General features: G+C 38.4%; 1 protein-coding gene across 2 annotated transcripts in view; it reads right to left on the bottom strand.

Annotated features, from left to right (window-relative positions):
• Positions 1-3509: 3509 nt before the first annotated feature.
• Positions 3510-18910, bottom strand: part of DSG3 (desmoglein 3) — a 29733-nt gene continuing 14332 nt past the window's right edge. Inside the window, exons 9-16 of one of the 2 annotated variants that reach the window (XM_045187856.2) lie at positions 17795-18066; positions 16457-16596; positions 15137-15364; positions 13146-13397; positions 9319-9458; positions 8959-9022; positions 7360-7616; positions 3510-6124 (exon numbers count right to left, since the gene is read on the bottom strand). In XM_045187856.2, the coding sequence (XP_045043791.2) occupies positions 5507-6124; positions 7360-7616; positions 8959-9022; positions 9319-9458; positions 13146-13397; positions 15137-15364; positions 16457-16596; positions 17795-18066 (1971 nt within the window). In that variant the 3' untranslated portion in view covers positions 3510-5506. Of the gene's footprint in view, positions 6125-7359; positions 7620-8958; positions 9023-9318; positions 9459-13145; positions 13398-15136; positions 15365-16456; positions 16597-17794; positions 18067-18910 lie in introns of both variants that reach the window. The other variant, XM_045187855.3, reaches the window with a different exon arrangement.

Below are 18910 nucleotides of genomic sequence, written 5' to 3'. Positions count from 1 at the left end.
TGAGCAAAATTTTAAGTGTATAACACAAGGTTGTTAACTGTAGGCTCTGGGCTATACGGTAGTAGATCTTTAGGACATATTCTTCTGGCACGACTGAAACTTTGTACCTTTTGACTAATACCTCTATTTCCTACTACACTTTTTTTCACTAATCAAAAGTTGTGGATATCATCCCTGGATGAGAATAAGTTTAAAAGACTGGCCCAACAAGACCTCTTCATTGTGCTTTACCTAAAGAAAGGGGGGAAATGTGATTCTTTTCTCTTGAATATAAATCTAGGGAGCAGACTTCTTGCATGTAAAAGCTTTGCATCTACAACACACACTGAGTATTAGTGACTGGTCCACAGATTTGAAGATGGAAAGACACTGCTTCAGCTACGCCAAGCTACGTGGCTACCCGAGGCAGAGAGTGTGCGTGTGTGTTTGTGTGTGTTTCACCTCCTAGTTAGGAGCGTGTAAATCTTATTATCAGCGCTAGTCAGTTGGACATGGGAAGACATGACTGAAGTTAATCTCACATTTTGTGTTTAGATACTCATTTTTGGCTTAGCGAAGATGCCTCCTTGCAAGAGTGAAAACCATGTCATTATGCCATTTACGTAAATACAGGATTACCTGATTCTGTACTGCTTTATAATTAAGGAAGCTTTTTTGGAACCCTCTCTTGATTATGAAACAATATAAATCCTTCCTGTGCCTTCTGAGAAAATGAGGGCACACATATTCTCTCAATAGTAATGTTTGGCTTATATTATCGTAATTTGGTGTTCTGTGTTTTCACATGAAAATTACTGCTTCCTAATTTCATAATGGAAATTCAGCACACAGAAAACATCAGGGATGTTCTGAGACACAAAATTAAAAATTGAATGGTCCCATGTAGTTCAGGGGTGTACAGGAGGAATGCAGATGGCTTTAAGGAGTAAAATAGTTCTTGTAAAAATGTCTTATGTTCTACAAATAATCATGGAGACACTAAGGTGAATGAACCCATTTAATGTTATTTTTTGTTATAAAACAAAACAAAGAACAAACTCATAGATATAGAGAACAAATTGGTGGTTGCCAGAGGCCAGGGGTGAGGGAGTGGGGGTAGGAAAATGGGTGAAGGGGGTCAAAAGGTACAAACTTCTAGTTATAAAATAAATCAGCTGGGGATATTTATAAAAAAATATAACTGGGGGTGCAATGTACAGCATGGTCACTGTAGTTAATAACACTGAATTGCATATTTCAAAGTTGCTGAGAGAATAGATCTCAAAAGTTCTCATCATAGGAAAAAATATTTTCTTGTAGCCATGGAAGGTGATGGATGCTAATGACACTTATTGTGGTGATCGTTTCACAACCCATGGAAATAACACATATTTTAAAGTTATTGTTATAGCTAGACACATGCCACAAAACCTCCTCTAAAAAGTGCACTGTCAGACTAAATCTTAAGGAGTTTATTGAAAAAGAGATTCTATGACTTCTACGTAGCTTGTTTTTATTATTAAGTGTGGAAGAGGACTGCTCATTGTGCTCTGAAAAATAACCTCACATACACTTCAAAATAGCAGCAAATCATCATTTGCATTCTGTTAATCCATCTCTCTATCTCTACCTCTTTATCTATTTCTAGGTCTCAGTGTTAGATACGTAGAAAGATATATAGAACTCTTTGTCCTGTACATGTATGAGTGTGTCTACAGGAGTGGGCAAACATTGGTTTACAGTTGTTCATGTGGAAATAATACAATAGTTAATACATAATAACATAAGAATAGACTGTGTTTTGAGTAAACCAACTTTTGCCCACCCCAGTGTGTGTGTGTGTGTGTATCATTATACCGATTCTTTAATCTGTAGAATCATATCTAGATTTCCAATCTTTTTAAGTTTTAAAAAAAACAATTTTCATTGTTCTCTTTGTATTATTTTTAAATTTTCATGTTCTATTCATTCTTAGAGCTGAAAATAAACAGATTATTCTGAGAGTAGTAATTTTTAGCAGTGCTGAATAATTCCAGATTAAACCCTTACACTTGTGTCACATTATTGTATGACCCTGAGGAAGTTACTTTGCTTTTCCTGTGTTCTATTTTCATGACTGTAATCTTACAGTTCCTTTAAGAATTAAATTAGAATATGTAACTCTGGCCACCTGGTAGGTAGCCCTCACCCATGTCTTGCTTCTTCCTACTCTAGTGACTGCATTCATTTACATTTGCTCTTTTAGACCATCATTCTCCTGAGTTTTAACTACATCTGTGTTGTGTGTAGATATTTTGGCTCATATTTGAAAAAAAAAGTCACCGTATAAACAAAAAAAGAAAGTAAAGACACCAACCTAGAATGGCCAATGTCTTGATGTCTTGTCATGGAGAGAATCCAGTGCAGTCTGGGTCAGGAAAAGGAGAGGGAATCTCAGTATTCGTCATGGGAAATGTGTCCTTTCTGTCACCTGGAATTTAAATGATTGTTTGTCTTGTTTTCTGACCACTTATTCCCCCTACATAAAACAGTCTTACACTCTGTTGAACAAGTGTTAAACCATGTAATCTGTGGTTCAGAATTACTCTTTGTACACCCAGTAAAGGAGTTGAGAAAATGCTGAATTGCCAAGAACAAGAAGGAAAGATTCTGAACTTTTATTTGTTTTTAAATTGTTAGTTGCATTGAAGCTAGTCAGTTGAATGTATTCCTTTTACACTCTTGATTTCTCAAAGTCAAGATTTTTATTCTTTGAATTTTCTACAAATAGGAGAAACTGGTGATATTTTTGGAAATTACCTACACGGCTTTCATTTTCCTGGAATTGAGTTGCAACATCCGAGTTAAGCCGTCTGTTTTTCTTCACTCAACATCCGCTCTCATCCAGTTTCTGCTTCCCATACCCCAGGTCCAAGTCTGCATTGAAAAATGAGGAAGGTCAGTAAAAAGCAAGATCTGAAGTTCTGAAGAGACTTGACTTTTTGGCATCTCTTTAAAAAAGACATAATAACAGGCCTTTACTGGGGCGCAAACCCACTGCTGTGGCTACTGGCTGCCACCAGAGCCATGGTCCATTTTTTTCCATCACGGTAGGCTAGGAACCTTACCTTTGTTTATTCCAACTTTTCTCTCTGAGTCGTCATAGAATGATGAAACTTTTGCCTGAAAGATGATTCTAAATTACCAAATAAACGAGTTAAAGCATCCAGTTAGTAAAAGTTTGCCCTGACCTCATCCAGCACCGTCTAGATCTACCTGAAGATGAGATCTGGAGTCTTCAGGTATTTCCTTCCTGCCTGGAAGGATGCAGAATAAATATCAGCTAGGAAAAAATGTAATAACTGATAAAAGCATATAGGTAAGCCACTTTCTTATATCAAATTTTTGAATTAATTACCAAGAGTAGTTCATCTTTTAGTGAATGTTAAGGAAGTATTCTTAACTTTGTCACCAGTTATTTTAAAACAATGTTATACTGTTAAAGTTTTACTATACACTGCTTAAAATTGATGATACAAGTAAACAGACAGTTAAATTTTTTTATTTGCTTCCAACAGTTTTTATTTTTGAAAATATACACATACATGATTTTGATTTGAATTTAATTTTACATGGCAAATTAATTCTAGGTCCCCCTAGACCAAATCGATCTATTTTTATTTCAAAATACATTTCATTTCAATTATTTCATCGTATAACCTTTGTTACAATGGTATGGTTTCCTGTGCCATCTGACAATGCAGCAAAATTCCCGTTTCTGATAAGCCGGGTTTTTAAGAGGCAAAGTTAAAATGCTTTGAGGATCCTGAGTACACTTTTGAACTTGGAATAAGAGTTATTATGACTATTGACTTCACTTTTATGTATAAACAGAGGCACAGACCAACTGTGCATGTGCTAGATCCTAGAGAAAATGTCTTGTGAAGAGACAGAGAAGAGGTGCCCAGTGGTAATAGCAAGGGGGCTTCCCCAGGACCCAGCAGACTGCTCCATAGGGTCAAGTCTCCCTCACCTCAGGACAAGTGCACTGAAAGCCTTATATCAGCAGCAGCCTTGTCTTGGAGGAAAGGGCTGCCTGCGCTTCTCAGGCTATCCTAGCACAGGCTTTCCTGGCAGTCAAGGCATCTGGGCAAGGGAAGAATCCTAGATGTAAGAAAATTTAGGGGGTCTCTTTCCCCCAAGGTGTCCTCAAGACTGTACCCGTCTGGGTTAAAACACAAGCACTTTATTAGTTTGCATTCCATCTGGAAAAACAAGTATTGGTTTTGAATATGGCAAAAAAAAATGGAAGGAGAATTTTACATGCAATTAGAGATAGTAGGGCTGGACAATGACCTTTTCAGGACTCAGCTAAGACAATCATGTCAATAAGCAGATAGGGTGCTCTCTGCAGATTAAAGGCTGAAGATCTTGAAGGACCAGAAATGGTTTGAAGAACTGCATTGTCATCACGGCAACATGCACGAAATAATACATCCTAAACCTTCACTAACCTAACAATGTTACGCTCAAGAATTAAATTGCTCTAGCTGTGTAATTTAAAAGGAAGGAGGCTTTAAAAAAAAAGAGCTTCCTGCTAATCCTTTTTCATATCCTATTTGACCTGAAATTCTGTTTATAATACATATTTACAAATTTCATCTTGTGTTATTCTAGTCAGAAGCCCCTTCTGCTTATGAGAAAAGCCGTGGTTCGAATTTCCACAAAGTCTGTAAACATTGTTAACATAATAGACATCATACATGTCATATGTAAGTTGACATTGGCCCATTGACATTTAAAAAATAAGGACCACTTTTAACTATTAACATAGGATTTGTTACTGAGAAGTATGTAGGAAGGAGTACATTTTTTTTGGCTAGATCATTTCAAGATGATTACAGAAACACAAAATACTATTTACACTATACTAAACTTAAATGTTCTACGATAAAATTGTCCTATTGTTAGAATATGAGGCATATAGATGTAGCAAGTTTAATGTATAAACCAATAGCCCTTAGTTTTAGCAAAAGATGGACGTAGGGTCTCCCAGCACCAGGAAGATGGAAAAAGTTCAACTGCGACTACTTTCTGTTTTTTTTTCTCGAGCAGCTCAAAACGCTTTCGCAAACACCTAGGACTCTTAATCATTATTAGTGATAGAAGGTGAAAGAGACAAGAACTGGGATTCTTGACTCCAAGTGCTTAATCTACTAAAAGTTCATTGCATTTTAAAGGGATAAACATTGTTCTTTAGCATTGCAAAAGTAGACGTTTCAAAATTGCTGGGACATTTTTGTACTGAATATGTTAAGACTTTTCAAAAAACATTTAAATTTAATACCACTTGAATAGTATTTGAGAATTAAGAGTGGCAACATATTCACTTTGGGGACATGAACTAGAAAACTGTAATTATGATCACTTTATCAGAGTAGCAAATAAGTGACAAATTAGACCAATGCTGTGAGACTTGCTATGCTACTATGGATTATTTGGCCCAGATATCTTTAAGCAATCAGTATGTGGTTCCTGTTCATTCTGGTCATATCAGACGGGAACAAGGATCTTCTGTACAAATCACATTTCGTGACCCTTGTAGCTCAATTGGACCACAAAGGCTGCCGGGACTACTGGAAATGGGACAAATCACTCTCTCTGTCACTATAACATTTTGTGTGAGAAGTGGATCAAAGGCTGCAGTAGAAGGTTGCATGAGGGAGCCAGAAGCTGAGTAAGTCTCCGTCACCAAACAGCTACGCTGCTGCAGAGGGTCAGGGATGGGAATGGCTGGTTGGAAGGCAGAGCAAGAAGCAGACAAAGCTGAAGCTCCTTGACTGTCTGGTGAAACCTGGCACCTAGAACCTCCTGACTGCTGGATTTCTACGGAGTGGTCACAGGACCCAATCCCAGAACTGCTGTTTCTGTTGGGTGGCTGCGATTGTTTGGCTGTGTCATCAAGCCCGAGGCTTATCTCTGCAAGTTGCTTAAATTTCGGGCCCAGCGAATCCAAAAAGCTCTCATCCAGGTCATCAACGATAAAACTGCAGCAGCCCAGGGAGCCCACAGGAGAGCTAGGGGCACCCAGTCCTTCGTTGTCATAGATCAGCAAGCAGTCATTTGCTTCCTGGCCATCCTCTTCCTCTGCACAGTCAAATGCTTTCTAAAGGTGCAAAAAAGTAGAAAAATGAATTTTATAGGGAACTCAGCTGAAGAATATAATACCAGTCATAGGACTCAAGGTTTGATAACAATTGTGAAATTTAGGTACTCCGTAGACAGAAAGACATACTCTTTGTACCAAAAATATTCTTACAGAAATCATCTGGTGTTTGGAGACTAGTGTGGTTGACATTCCCTCAAAATTGACTCTGGCCTAGGTTTGTGGTCTAATTCTTGATTCTGAAGGCACTTCCATGGACTTAAGCCTACGAAAAAATTGTGTACGAAGCCTGCAGTTTACTCCCTGTGCCAAGTGTAAGGGTCCCTACGTGCACTAGTGCTAACATGTGTCTTTGGGTGTAGGGAGGAGGCATCCCACCCTATACCGTCTGACGTAGCTCTCACCCAGACTGGAGACTTTGCCGACACCCTGCAGGTCTTGTGGGAGCCTGTCCTATAACTAGAGCTCACACCACCTCGAATTTCCCAAGGACCCTCATCCCAATCAAGCTCCCTGCCAGTCTATCCTCAAACACAGTGTTAGCCTTCATCTGCTCCTACAAGGACAAGATCCTGGCACTTACCACTAGTTCTGATACCAAATCTATACGTGAGATCTATTCTAATGATAGCACAACCAACCAGGAGGCAAGTAACCTGCCTCCCACAGTCCTCTCTGTTCTTACACCCCTGTCCCTTTTTGGTTCCATGCTCATCTGATCTTCGAACATATTCCTTCCTCCCTTTTTATTTGTGGGTCATTGATTAAATGGTTCTTCAACTTTTTTTGGACATGGACTCCTTTGAAAATGTGAAGAATACTGTAACCCTTTCTCATACAAATTTATTCACATGTGTTCTGACATCCTTTATGGCATAGGAAATATAAAATAAGCTGCTTTGTATTCCTAAGGAGGATGCTGCTGATCTTGAAATGCAAAAGGTTTTGCTGTCTGTTGCTATTCCAGTCGGAAGGATACAGTGCCACTTGATAGATTCTCTCACTTTGTGTCTATTTACCTATTATTCCTTTTGACCAGTAGCCCTTTGATCAGTAGCCCAATTTGGGCAGCCATCCGAGATTACCTGTATTTGCCTAAAGGCAAAGAACCCTTATTTTTTCTTACATTTTCACAAGCTGTGGAAACAATGAACTGCAAAACTGAAATATAGTCAGGTAAAAAGATCTGTAATGTAAATAAGATATCAGAGCCACAGAGATTTTCACCAAATTACCTGAGAAAAGTAGGACTCCAAGAAATTCATGTTTATTTCTCCTTCACCACATTCCCTCTGGGCGCCCCCTGTGGAGTGCCTTGTCCGCATTGTTCCGGTCTGTTCTGCAGAACAGAAGCCAAGCCCCGTGGTGGTTCGGAATCCCGCAGCAGCTCCCATATCTGCTCCACACACTGTAGCCGTTTCAAGCTTGGTGGTCCGCTCGGTTCCCAAATTTTCTTCCACCACCCTTCTTCTGGTGCATGTGTTTGTACAAACTTCTAAAAAAGAGGGAGAAAATTCTGTACCATCTCATGGTGTGATTTTTCTTTTTACTGGTCTTTGATATCCATGATATCAAGTAAAGCAAGTCAGGGGGAGAAAACACAATTATGTGACTAGAGGTGAGAAGAACACCCCACAGTCTGTTGTGTGAGAGTAACAGAGGACATGAGAGCATAGCAGGGGATATCAGCAGATGAAGTAGCTCTGAACACATACTAATTGAAAGATATACAACGGAAGTGGATTTTCAGTGACAATAGCGTGAAATGGAAAAATAAAAACAAAATATTCGCCATACAGTTATGGAAAGCTTCTAATGCAGTGCTTGTTTGTTTTCAGGGAAGAAAACTGTCATTAAGTTTGTCATGTCAGCTCAATAGGAAAACCAAAGAGGAGACATGCACATTAGCTAATTTGATGCCTTGGTGCTTAAGGACAATTCAATGAGTTGTGACTATTCTGTCAGTTACCTTTACATTACACTTTCACGGAAAGTTCCTTTTTCCTAGTGAATTCTGAATATAGTTTTTGCTATGTAATTATAGTGGGACAATGGGTGAGGATTGGGGTCACAGATGAAAAGAGTTGCATTTTCGGGGACATGTCATGCAGATTTGCAGGCTGCATATTTAAAAACAATCTGTTGCTAAGTATGGAATTAAGAAAAATTTTAATATTAGGCGTTAGGTCTTACTTGTTTCTCTAGTGTATGCCTTAGTTGGGGCATTGAGATACTGTGAGCAAAATAGTCTTTGGTAAACCAAAGAAATAATCTCACCTACATGACAACATAAATGATCTAGTCCCATTATGATTGAAATAAGAATTGGTCGTTGAACTCAAATCAGGATACTGCTAGTTCTGGGGGACGAAGACGCAACAGGATTGAGGATATGTACACAGGAGGCCTTGACCGCAAATAATACCAATGTTAACAGTAGTCAAAGTTGGGTGGTGGGTACGTAGTGTTTGTTTTGTTTTCCTTTGCATTTTTCTATATGTGTGATATCTTTTCTAATTAAAAAATTCATAATTGACTGTCTAAGAGCTGTAGTTCAGTTTACTAAAGTTTGAAAAAAGAATAACAAATCTTCAGATACTAAAAATGGTGGCATCAGTGGGCAAAGAGCTTATTGAAGCCCGAGCTAGGTCACGGACTTGACTAATAAACTAATAATAAACCATTTCATGGAAACCCCATTTCAATGATACCATCTCCCAGCATGTACACATATGTGCAAATTATTAAGAAAATAATTTAGAATGCTTATTATTTTTCAAAATTTCTTATTTAACCCACTATTACTTTCAAAAATAAATTTGATGTCCACTTACCAGAATTTTCCATGAAATCAGTTCCATTGGCGTTTACAAATGGCACACAAATATTTGTGATTTCCTGCAAACCATATTCAAAAAATAAATACATTAAAAAATGAACTAGATTTTGTGGCCCTTTGCAAATGACAACATTACAAGAAACCCAAATACTTGCAGGAATAACCATTTTTATGATTTGACATTTGAAGAACTAAGACCTTAAAAGGCCCCGTTCATTTCAGCACTGACTCACAAGGGGCCTTGAAGGGTCAAGGAGTCTCTTTTTTTGTACCCCACTACCCTTTTCCTGCCTGAGTATAAATGGAAGTTTGCTCTATATAAATGAACTAAATGTTTTACAGACTGGATACTCACCTTGTCTTTAGGTTGGGCTCCTTCGATTCCCCACTGATGAATTGTTCCTTCTGAACCGTCAGGAACTGGGATGAATCCAGCTGTTGCTCCCCCCAGGGGACCTGTCCCACAGTCACAGGTCAGCAGCAGAAGCGGGGCCACTAGAGCAAAGGAAGATACAGATCGAAACATTTGAACCACTTGGAAATGATCAGATGTGATACTTGTCAGAAATGTCACAAAAAATGCAATATTCTTTAATATACATGTGGCAAATCTAATAGAAAACACAGTTTCTATAAAATAAAACTTGGTAAATTAAGAGTACTTGTGTTTCATATGATTATGAAATGAAGGAGACAGGTCAGATCATTCTTGTGATATGTATATTATTGTCTTAAAATAGGTACTATTTGACAACTGATAAAGGCTGTTCAGTTCCTCCATCCTTTTTCATAATTTATTTTTGTTATTATTGCATTTATTTGTACATGTTGAGGCTGTGTGTACATGGTGTCAAGCGAATACACATCTGGATGGTCAAGATTTTTCGTGGGCATGATGTTTTAATAATCTGGTCTCTAATGATCCCTTATTAAACAGTAATCAAACCAGCAAACTCCCTCCCCAGGGGGGAGTGGTGATCTAATATCAGTGCACTCCTCATTGTCATTTAACAGCCCCTCGATTGGAGCGGCCTTCCTGCCAAGGTGCTTCTCATTCTTTCAGTGCCTCCCTCCCCTCTTGGCAGTAAAGATGAACATCATTCTCATGCTAGTGAAGGAAGTGCTTCGCAGGCTCTCAGGGACCACACTCCTGCCTCTGGCTTGTACAGGCCTCTTGAGTCTGCTGTTTGAACTCAGTTCACCCAGAGGCAGCTTAGCGAGGTGTTTCTCTAGGAGAACAGCCACGGGAGTCAGACTTCTAGGTTTCAATTTTTGTCCCCACCAGTCACCAGCTGGAAGTTATGTCATCTCTTGCCTCCATTAAGTCATCAAAAGAGTGGGAGAATAAACAAACACTCTATACACACTCCAGTAATATTCATGGTCAAAATAATGACTTTATCCATGAGTGAGACACTTTTTAAAATATCTTTGCCACGTTCAAGTCTTGTGAGATTCTAATACAAAAAGGGGACCTTGGACAAATGAACCATAAGTTGTTGTAAAGATTACATGGGTTAGTATGGGTAAAAGATTCAGTAGAGAGCTCTAGGAGGATTTGCTGGTATTGTTTGGATGGGCCACATCAATTATGCAAATTATTCAGTCATGTATATGTAAAATTAGACCAAGTGTATAAAATAAAGTAGGTTGGATGTAATTACTATATTTTCTCAAAATTTAATATAATGTTTATATAAATGATCATTCTAAAAGCTTTGTTTATTGCCATTTTCTATTACATGACTTTATTAAATGTTTAGGAAGGATTGAATATTGTGAGTTGACAAATTAGTTTTGAAAGGTGATGTCCACCTGTATGGTCAGTAGTTTTAGATGGACATTATAATTATAGTCTTAGGAAACTTACTTATCACTATATGCGCAATGTATGGTTTTTATATGTATCCATAGAAAAATTTTCCAAGTGTTGAGTGTATTTCTACAGACTGAAAAATGTATGTTCTATTCTGTGCAAAATTAAAAACATGGCACTTTGCAAATTCCAGGATCACATGAAGCAAGTATGATTGTGGCAATAACACAGTATTTTTCTCTGACTGCCACCCTGAGTCACAATCCAAAGGTTCAGTGGCCCGCAGGACATAGCCACACCTCAGGATTTCACATTTCAAAATCGAACTCATCCTGGAGACCTCGCACATCTGCACTTTTCCTGATATTCTAAATTCCATTTAATGGTTTTAGCAGGAGCTGAATTAAATGGTTCACCTGGACTTCCTGTCCACTTTCTCTGTCTGTTAGTCTCCACCTAACTGACAAAAAATGGTTAGTGCCGTTATGCCTCTTTCCAGTCTCATGTCACGGCTCTAAAGTTGGCCTCTCTCTCTTCTGAACTATTACAATAACTCCTGACTGTTCCTTTCTTTCTAATTTACAGTATGCACTGCTGCCTGTGTCATCTTTCTAAAATATAAATATGATCATGCTTGCCTTTTATTCAAATATGTTTAGCACCTCCCCTTTCTCAGATCTCAAAGTGCAAATACCATGTGTTGGGAAGCCCTTTCAAATTAGCCCCAAAGCATTCTTCAGTTTCCTCTTCAATCCACAGATTTCCCATGTGTTAGCCTCCCGAGGCTGTTTGGTCCTAAAACATGCTAAACGTTTTCTGGCTTTGGCTCACGCCATTACTCTCTGGAAACACCTTTCCTTCTCATACTTACTATATCTTACACATTTTCCAAGGCTCAAGATTTTGCAAAGCTTATTCAATATTCCATTTATTCCCTTCCATTATAGCTCTTATCATGGCATAACTTTTCCCCATATAGTTAGACATGCATAACTCTGTGAACAGCATGGAAACCAGAATCAAGTTACCATTTCGTTTGGGAGCTAGAATAAAGACTCACATATATGCACTTGGAAAATCTTTGTTGAAACTAATATGATATTGAAAAACCGAAACTCCGGTTGTCAATATCAGTTAGTAAACTCAATGCTGCACAATAACTTCAGAATAGTAAACGCTTTTGGGGAAAGAGGAAGAATATATGGCATATATAGTAGGCCACTAGATGTATGTATAACAATTTCTTTTTTTTTAAAAAAGGAGACTTGATAAAATACAAAAATATTAGTATCTGTTAAGTCTAGGTAGTGATGATAGTTATAAGGTTATATGTGTGCAAATATTAATATCTGTTAATTCTAAGTTGTGATTATATTTGTGCCTGCCATTTAATTTTCTGTACTTCTAAGCGGTTTAAAAATATTACATAAATTAAAATTTAAGTTAATGGGTTGAAGTGGATTTGATCATAATGAAAAATAATTTTAACTCTAAAAGTCTATGGTTTTTTAATAAATTAGGGAAGTGATTGTGGATTTGTCAAGGATTTCTCTTGTTTATATAAGAGTTTACCAGAAGTTCTTTTAAATTGAAAATATGATTTGATTCACAAGATTTTGATTTAAATGCAACTTTTTAGAAACCTTCTACTGAATAAATATATTTTACTCTTATTAAAAATAATATATGTGTGTAGTTTCCCTGAATGTGTCCAATAAAATTAATCATATTATGTATGGAAAGTTTAAAGGACGTATGTATTCAGGTGGTAAGCTATTTTGAGGAAATGTTGAATTAAACAATAATGCCTTAGAGCCTATGATATATTAACGTGTATCATAAAGCTCAAAACCTATGATAACCTATATGTTTTTCCTAAATTCATTTGTCCAAAGTTCTCTTTTTACTTTAGAAGTTCATGAGACTTGAATATGGCGAAGACATTTTAGAAAGTGTCTCACTCATGGATAAAGTCATTAATTTGACCATGGATTTTACTGGATTGTGTACATAGTGTTCATGCTTTATTTTTCCCCTCTTGGTTGATTCTCTCGTGCTGTTTTCTAAATGTCTCACATTTATGAGTTGCTTCTTTCTTATGCTAATGTCTAACACTTATGACTATAAGTGTGGACTATCATTTATGACCTGCTTTGCTGTGCATGAATATAGATTGTTGGCAAGTGATATGTTAACTTCAAACATTTAAGATCCTTCCTGAAAATCCCATTTTTCCCCAGCTTTGCCTATAAAACAATCAGGGGACCTTTCTTCTGCATTGCAGAGCGCATCACCTGTGTAGCGTGAAGGCCTCTGCAGATGCTGACACCCTGTGAAAAAAAAGAATGAAGCTTTGGCATACTCACACAGCAGTAGCAAAAGACCAAGGAATATCAGGCCAATGGCAGCAGGCCCCAGACTCCAAGATGACGGCTCGTCTTTATACCTGGGCCCAGTGCTCGTGGCTGTACAGAGGTCTCTGTTGTCGCACTGACAGACCTCCAGAGTCAGACTCTCTGGAGTCTCACACTGCCTGTCTTCTCTGTCTGAAATTATGAAGGAGAATCTGTACACTCCAGGGGATACCTGGCGCTGAGCTGTTAGGAGCGCAGAGGTAGCTGTAGAGAAACAATTGCACAAATCAACAGTAGGATAAGGTGTCCTTTGCTCTTAAAACTACTTATTTTTGTTAGCAGAACCAGAGTTGCCATAGACATCGCTGTCACAAATAGTGAGGCTAATAGTAGGGTGAGATTTGAGCGGTTATGAGGGCTTTAAGGGGTTTAGTTGGGTAAATTGGGCTGTATTTCCTCCTTGTCCCAGATGGGCCCATTATTCTCTCTCATGAAGACTCAGTCCTGCCCTGAATTTTCCTACAAAGTGGGGAGGTGGGTGGTGGGAGGGGGGCAGACATCGTTTAAATCCTTGATGTTCTTTCCTGGGGCATATCTACTCTCCTGTATGTCTGTCCCAAACCCTTGGCTCTTGTGTGGCCCTCTGAATGTATCCCTTCTGCCTAACTCCATATTTTTGTGCCTGACTTAGTAAAACTGAAGTTCTGCTTTGGCTGATACTACTACCTCCACTGTTCCCGTCAGTCCTGATCCCATGAGCCTAAGGCTGGTTGTACTGGATTCCCTGTGGTACAGGCCTGCTGTCTCTCTGACTCACGAGCATTGACTGCTCTCCATTCTCCATTGCTGTGTTGTCCCTTTCTGAGTGGGCTCCAGCAGCAGCTCTTGGTAAGCTGCAGGGCTCTGTTGCTTGAATTAGTCTCATTTAGCTAGTTAGTTTACATTTCATATTAATTTGTATTAGTTTCGGGTGTGCAGCCTAGTGTTGAATCAGTCTGGACTCCGCCAAGCCCTTTACCATTACGCCTGGTCTACCCGATCCCACCACAGTTGCCTGGCGCAGCCTCACCTGAGCAGGTGTGTCTCGTACCAGGTCCTGTCTCTCTCTGGTATTTATTTTGCAGCCTGTTCATTGGCTATGTGTCTGGTAAAACTTGGAGCTAAATGCTACATGCATAACTGGGAGCTAAAACCTTACACCAGGATCAGTAAGGCCCCAGGAAACAAGGCCATGGACAACATGATCCCTTCGTGGCACTAGCAATGATTGACACCTGTGGCTAGGACTCCACAGAGCACATTTATAAAAGCAAGCCAGATTGGTTCAGAGAAGAGTTAGAACAAAGTGAGTTCATTTGCAAGGGATTTGAGGTGGCCTGATGGTCACCATAAAATTTAGAAAGGGACGGGAGTCTTATTAATTCTACTGGCTGTTTCTATGAGATCCTTGGAAAAGACAGGAAATGTAAAATTAGCATGATAAAGGCTAAGAGAAAAGGAAGGATGGATTAGCTCTTTCCCACAGCCCCATGGGTTTACAGATTTCTGTTCCCCATGTGCTAAAGATTTGTGACTGGGGACACACTCCGTAGCATTTCCTATGAGCTTTGAACAGGCTGACACTTCTCATACTTTCTGTCCGGTCACAGCCTGCCCAGTTAAGAAAAGCTTATGTATTTAGAAATCTAAAGAGCTCTGCAATAAAACAGATGCCTGACTTCAAGTTATTTTGGTGTGCTCTGGAGATAGAAATAACATAAAAAATAAAAACAATTTGGAGACCACATGACAAACAGCACATATGAAATGGTGCTAACATTATATCATATCATTTCTTTCCTCTTCTGACAAGAGAAGGAATTCATGAGGCTAGGAGCACATCTTCATTGCAGAGAATTTTTTCAGTTGCTCTTGGAAAGAACTTGCTCCCACACAAGCCCTTATCCTTCTGAAAATACAAAGAAGCAGCAACTTTCATTTATGGATGTAACTTTGTTACTCACCATTGAGAGTTGTGATGCTCCACAAAACTGGCAATTTCAGGGACTGATCCTCCACTGCAAATGTGTAGGGGCCGGAGTATTTACTACTGTCCTGCACTCGAGCAGACACAATCACGGAAGGCGATGAGCTGCAAATTGTTTCCTTCTCAAGGACAGTTTTTGGACAATTTTCATTAAAACCAGGTACTTTCACATGGATGGTGCCGGTAGATGTTTTACCTGTGTTCTCTGTATGAATGACATTTTATGGTTAAGAAGATAAACAGAAAAAGTTGTCCAAAAAAATTAACCTCTTAAATTCCTCTTTCACATAGCCAAGTTAGTGTGTCTCCTCATAAGAGATTATATTTGTTATTCTCACAAGTGAAAGTGTCCTACATTCTTTACATCTTGTAAAAAGCAAATTTAAATTCATTAACTTGGCCAACATCTCTAATTTATAGCCTCGGCTATTAATTTAATATACTTGGGACGAAGGCCTGTCAAGTGATGGATGCACTCACCACAAATGAAATTGACATAAAAATACGTTTTCTCCAATGTATCCCACTTCATGACCCTAGCACTATGTGAAAGATTTTTTCTTCTAAAACTTGAGCCAAAGTATTTGGAATAAGAGATGATTTATTTCTGTTGTCAAGATATAAAAGCTTATTGAAGAAAAATTTAAATATGTTGACAAGCAAAAACAATAAAATTAAATCTCTCAGTGGTGGGATTGAGTCATTTTCTGTATTTTCCCTTCATGCTTTTTGCTGTTTTCCCAGTTGATGTGACTTTTGGTGTTTATTCTTTTATTTTTATGTGTGCTTATTGCCTTGAACACAAATTAATTTTATACTTGGGGAAACACGTACACTTTATGAATAATGTTTTTAAAACATCCCAGAAGATTTTGTTGTTTAATAATATAAGCACATGAGGTGTCTATAAACAACTCATTTTATAAGTAACTCACAAAGGCACCTCACATTTGAGTGGAGCTTCCCTGATAGGCTTTCAGTACCAATATTTACCCATCCTTCCCAAACCCAGAAGTTCTGGTGGGTCTATAGGTTCCTGTGGTCCCAACCACAACAAACAGACCACAGGATGGGACACAGAATTCACTGGTACTGCAAACTCCACTGAAATGTTGGAATGTAGATGTTGGAATCCAGATGTCTTCTAGATTCAGCTGCCTCAGACTTGAGACCCAAGGCCCTAATATCTTGTATCCAGTGATAAAGGTGATTTATTAAATAATCATAATCATCTATTCATAAACAAATGCAATTGGGATAACATTTCTTTAAATATGATTGAAATAGTTTTTCTTACCATCAATGGCCAGAATCTCAGCTGTGATTGTTTTGTTAACAATGAAGGTAGAATCCCGATCAATGTTTTTGGCAAATTTGATTTGAGCTGTTTTTGAATCAATAATTAGCAAACCACCATCATTACGTCCCATGATATATCTGTTTTATAATAAAAAAAGGTAATAGTTTTCTTTCAAATATGTCATCTATTTAATCAAAATGACTCATTTTATATTTATTGTATTTACATTGAATATAAGATATTGAAATATGCTTTTACAAAGGGTAGCAGAAAATTAACAGATTAGCATGGACAAACATTATTTTATAATTTTTAAGTATGTATTAGCCTGATTTTTCAAATTTATGCTCTGAATAATAACTGTGTCCTTGCTCTTTATACTCCAGTAACTACTTCTGTATGGTGCTCTTAGATTTTAGGCATACACAAGGTGGCACCCCCAAAAAATCAGAATTATCTTCTTGAGGGTGGGTCCCTTATAGTACAGGCTTCCCCCAGTAGGTGAGTGTTCTAGAAATCCATCTGTACAGTGTACCAGCTGGCGTTGTTGTGAGAGGCTGCCTTCTGTTTCAGTGAATTTTTTTGAAGACTCTTTCTATGCAATTGCCCATTTCTTGATGGGTGATTTACCACCTCACCTGCGTACACCACGCAGAGTGTTCAGAAATTTTTGACCAAAAATGGCATGATCCCCGTACCCTACCTTCCCTATTCACCTGATCTTGCCCCGAGTAACTTTTTTTTTTGTTTCCCCACATGAAAAAAGTCCTCAAAGGGAAACGCTTTCCTGATGTGGAAGAGGTGAAACAAAAAATGGCAGAAGACTAAAAGGCATCAAAATCGACGAGTTCAAAACTGTGTTGAGCAGTGGAAAAAACGTCTTGATAGGTGTATTGCATCAAATGGAGAGTACTTTGAAGGTGACTGAAGTTTAAACACGAAAGAATAAATACATGATTTTTTATAAATACCGTTTTGGGGGTCTTCCTTCGCATGTCTTTGTGTAGACTGTTCTATCTTATTGCATCATAACCTTCTGGGGAACCTCTACCCTTAAGACTCAATTGAAAGTTTTGTGAAACTTTCCCCTGACCTCTCTAGACAGGTTGCAGCATGTTCCTTTTAGTTTACACTTTAACGTATACTTAATGTAATCTTTGCTTATAGTATAATATCACCTAATGATTTAGCTATACATCTCTGTTCCAGTCATCCAGTTCCTTGCTTTGTAGATCTTTGTAATCTTGCCATATAATAGTCTGGGTTCTGTTTTGTAATAATTTATAGATTAAAACTTCATCAAGGAATAATACAGTGTTATTAACATAGTCTTACCTGACATTTGAGGCAGCTTTGCCAGTGTCCTCATCAGTGGCTTGGTACGATCCCAGGACGTAACTGACCAACCTTCTACTACTGATGCCTTTCGGGACAATAAACGTCTTGGAAGCAGGACTGAATGTAATTCCTTCTTGCACGTTTATAACTTGAACTGTGACTTCGGTTGACTTGACTCGATATTGAGAGATGATGGATTGGTGAAATTCGGCTTTGTTTTTAACGGCAATACTAAATCGCGCACTTTGTAGTTGTTCGTAATCTAGAGGCTAAGCAAGAAGAAAATTAGAAAAATGTCACAGAAATATGGCCTGGCAAACCCAGAAGAGGACAAGAAAACTCTATCTCATATGCTATGAATGGATCCTTTCATTTCTATAAGTAGACACAGAAATAGCAACATCATTTCAGAAATCATTGTAATGTTGAGATAGAAAAATCTTTAGAATTCTTGACTCATGAAAGCTCCGTGTGGTAATGATACAGAGCAGGGCACATCTTGTTGGACCAGCACAACATCATCATAGTGTACGCAGGCTGCGTGGTGCAGTGGCAAAGAATCCCAGATTTGCTATGGCTGCGTGGTTTAGCCCTGGTTCTTCCACTTGCAACCTGTGTGACTCAGGGCAAAATATTTAACATCTTTGATCCTCAACTTTCCACTTCTGAAAAAAAAAAAATCCCTCACCTCATCAGATGATTGTGAGACTGAACAAATTAAGGCCCATAATACATTCCTGCAAATAGCAGCTCTGGCCATTCACGGAGTAGTCATTGGATTCATGTACAGTAACGTCTTAAAAATTCCTAGATGGCAAACGCAAACGATCTTCATAAACTTTGCTGACAAAGAGGCTTCTGCACAGCGGTGAGCGGGTGCTCCGTCAGCTTGGTGTAGGACCATTTGCAGATGGTCTTGCATGAGAACTATTTGTTTGACCCTCTGAGGGAGGTGGCCCAAACCAAGGCCCGAGGAGTCCCAGGATAGCCTTTTCTATTCACTAGTAAATTTTCTGAGGTTGGTGAGTTAAGGGAAATGATCATTTGGTTACATTTGTGTATTAGTGAAAAGAGCTTTGCAGTAACTGGCTTTATGGGCTCAAGCATTTCCTA

The sequence above is a fragment of the Desmodus rotundus genome, chromosome 10 (genome assembly GCF_022682495.2).
Source record: "Desmodus rotundus isolate HL8 chromosome 10, HLdesRot8A.1, whole genome shotgun sequence".
NCBI lineage: Eukaryota > Metazoa > Chordata > Mammalia > Chiroptera > Phyllostomidae > Desmodus > Desmodus rotundus.
The sequence above is the reverse complement of the archived record's forward strand: the minus strand, read 5'-3'. Positions and strand labels throughout refer to the sequence as shown.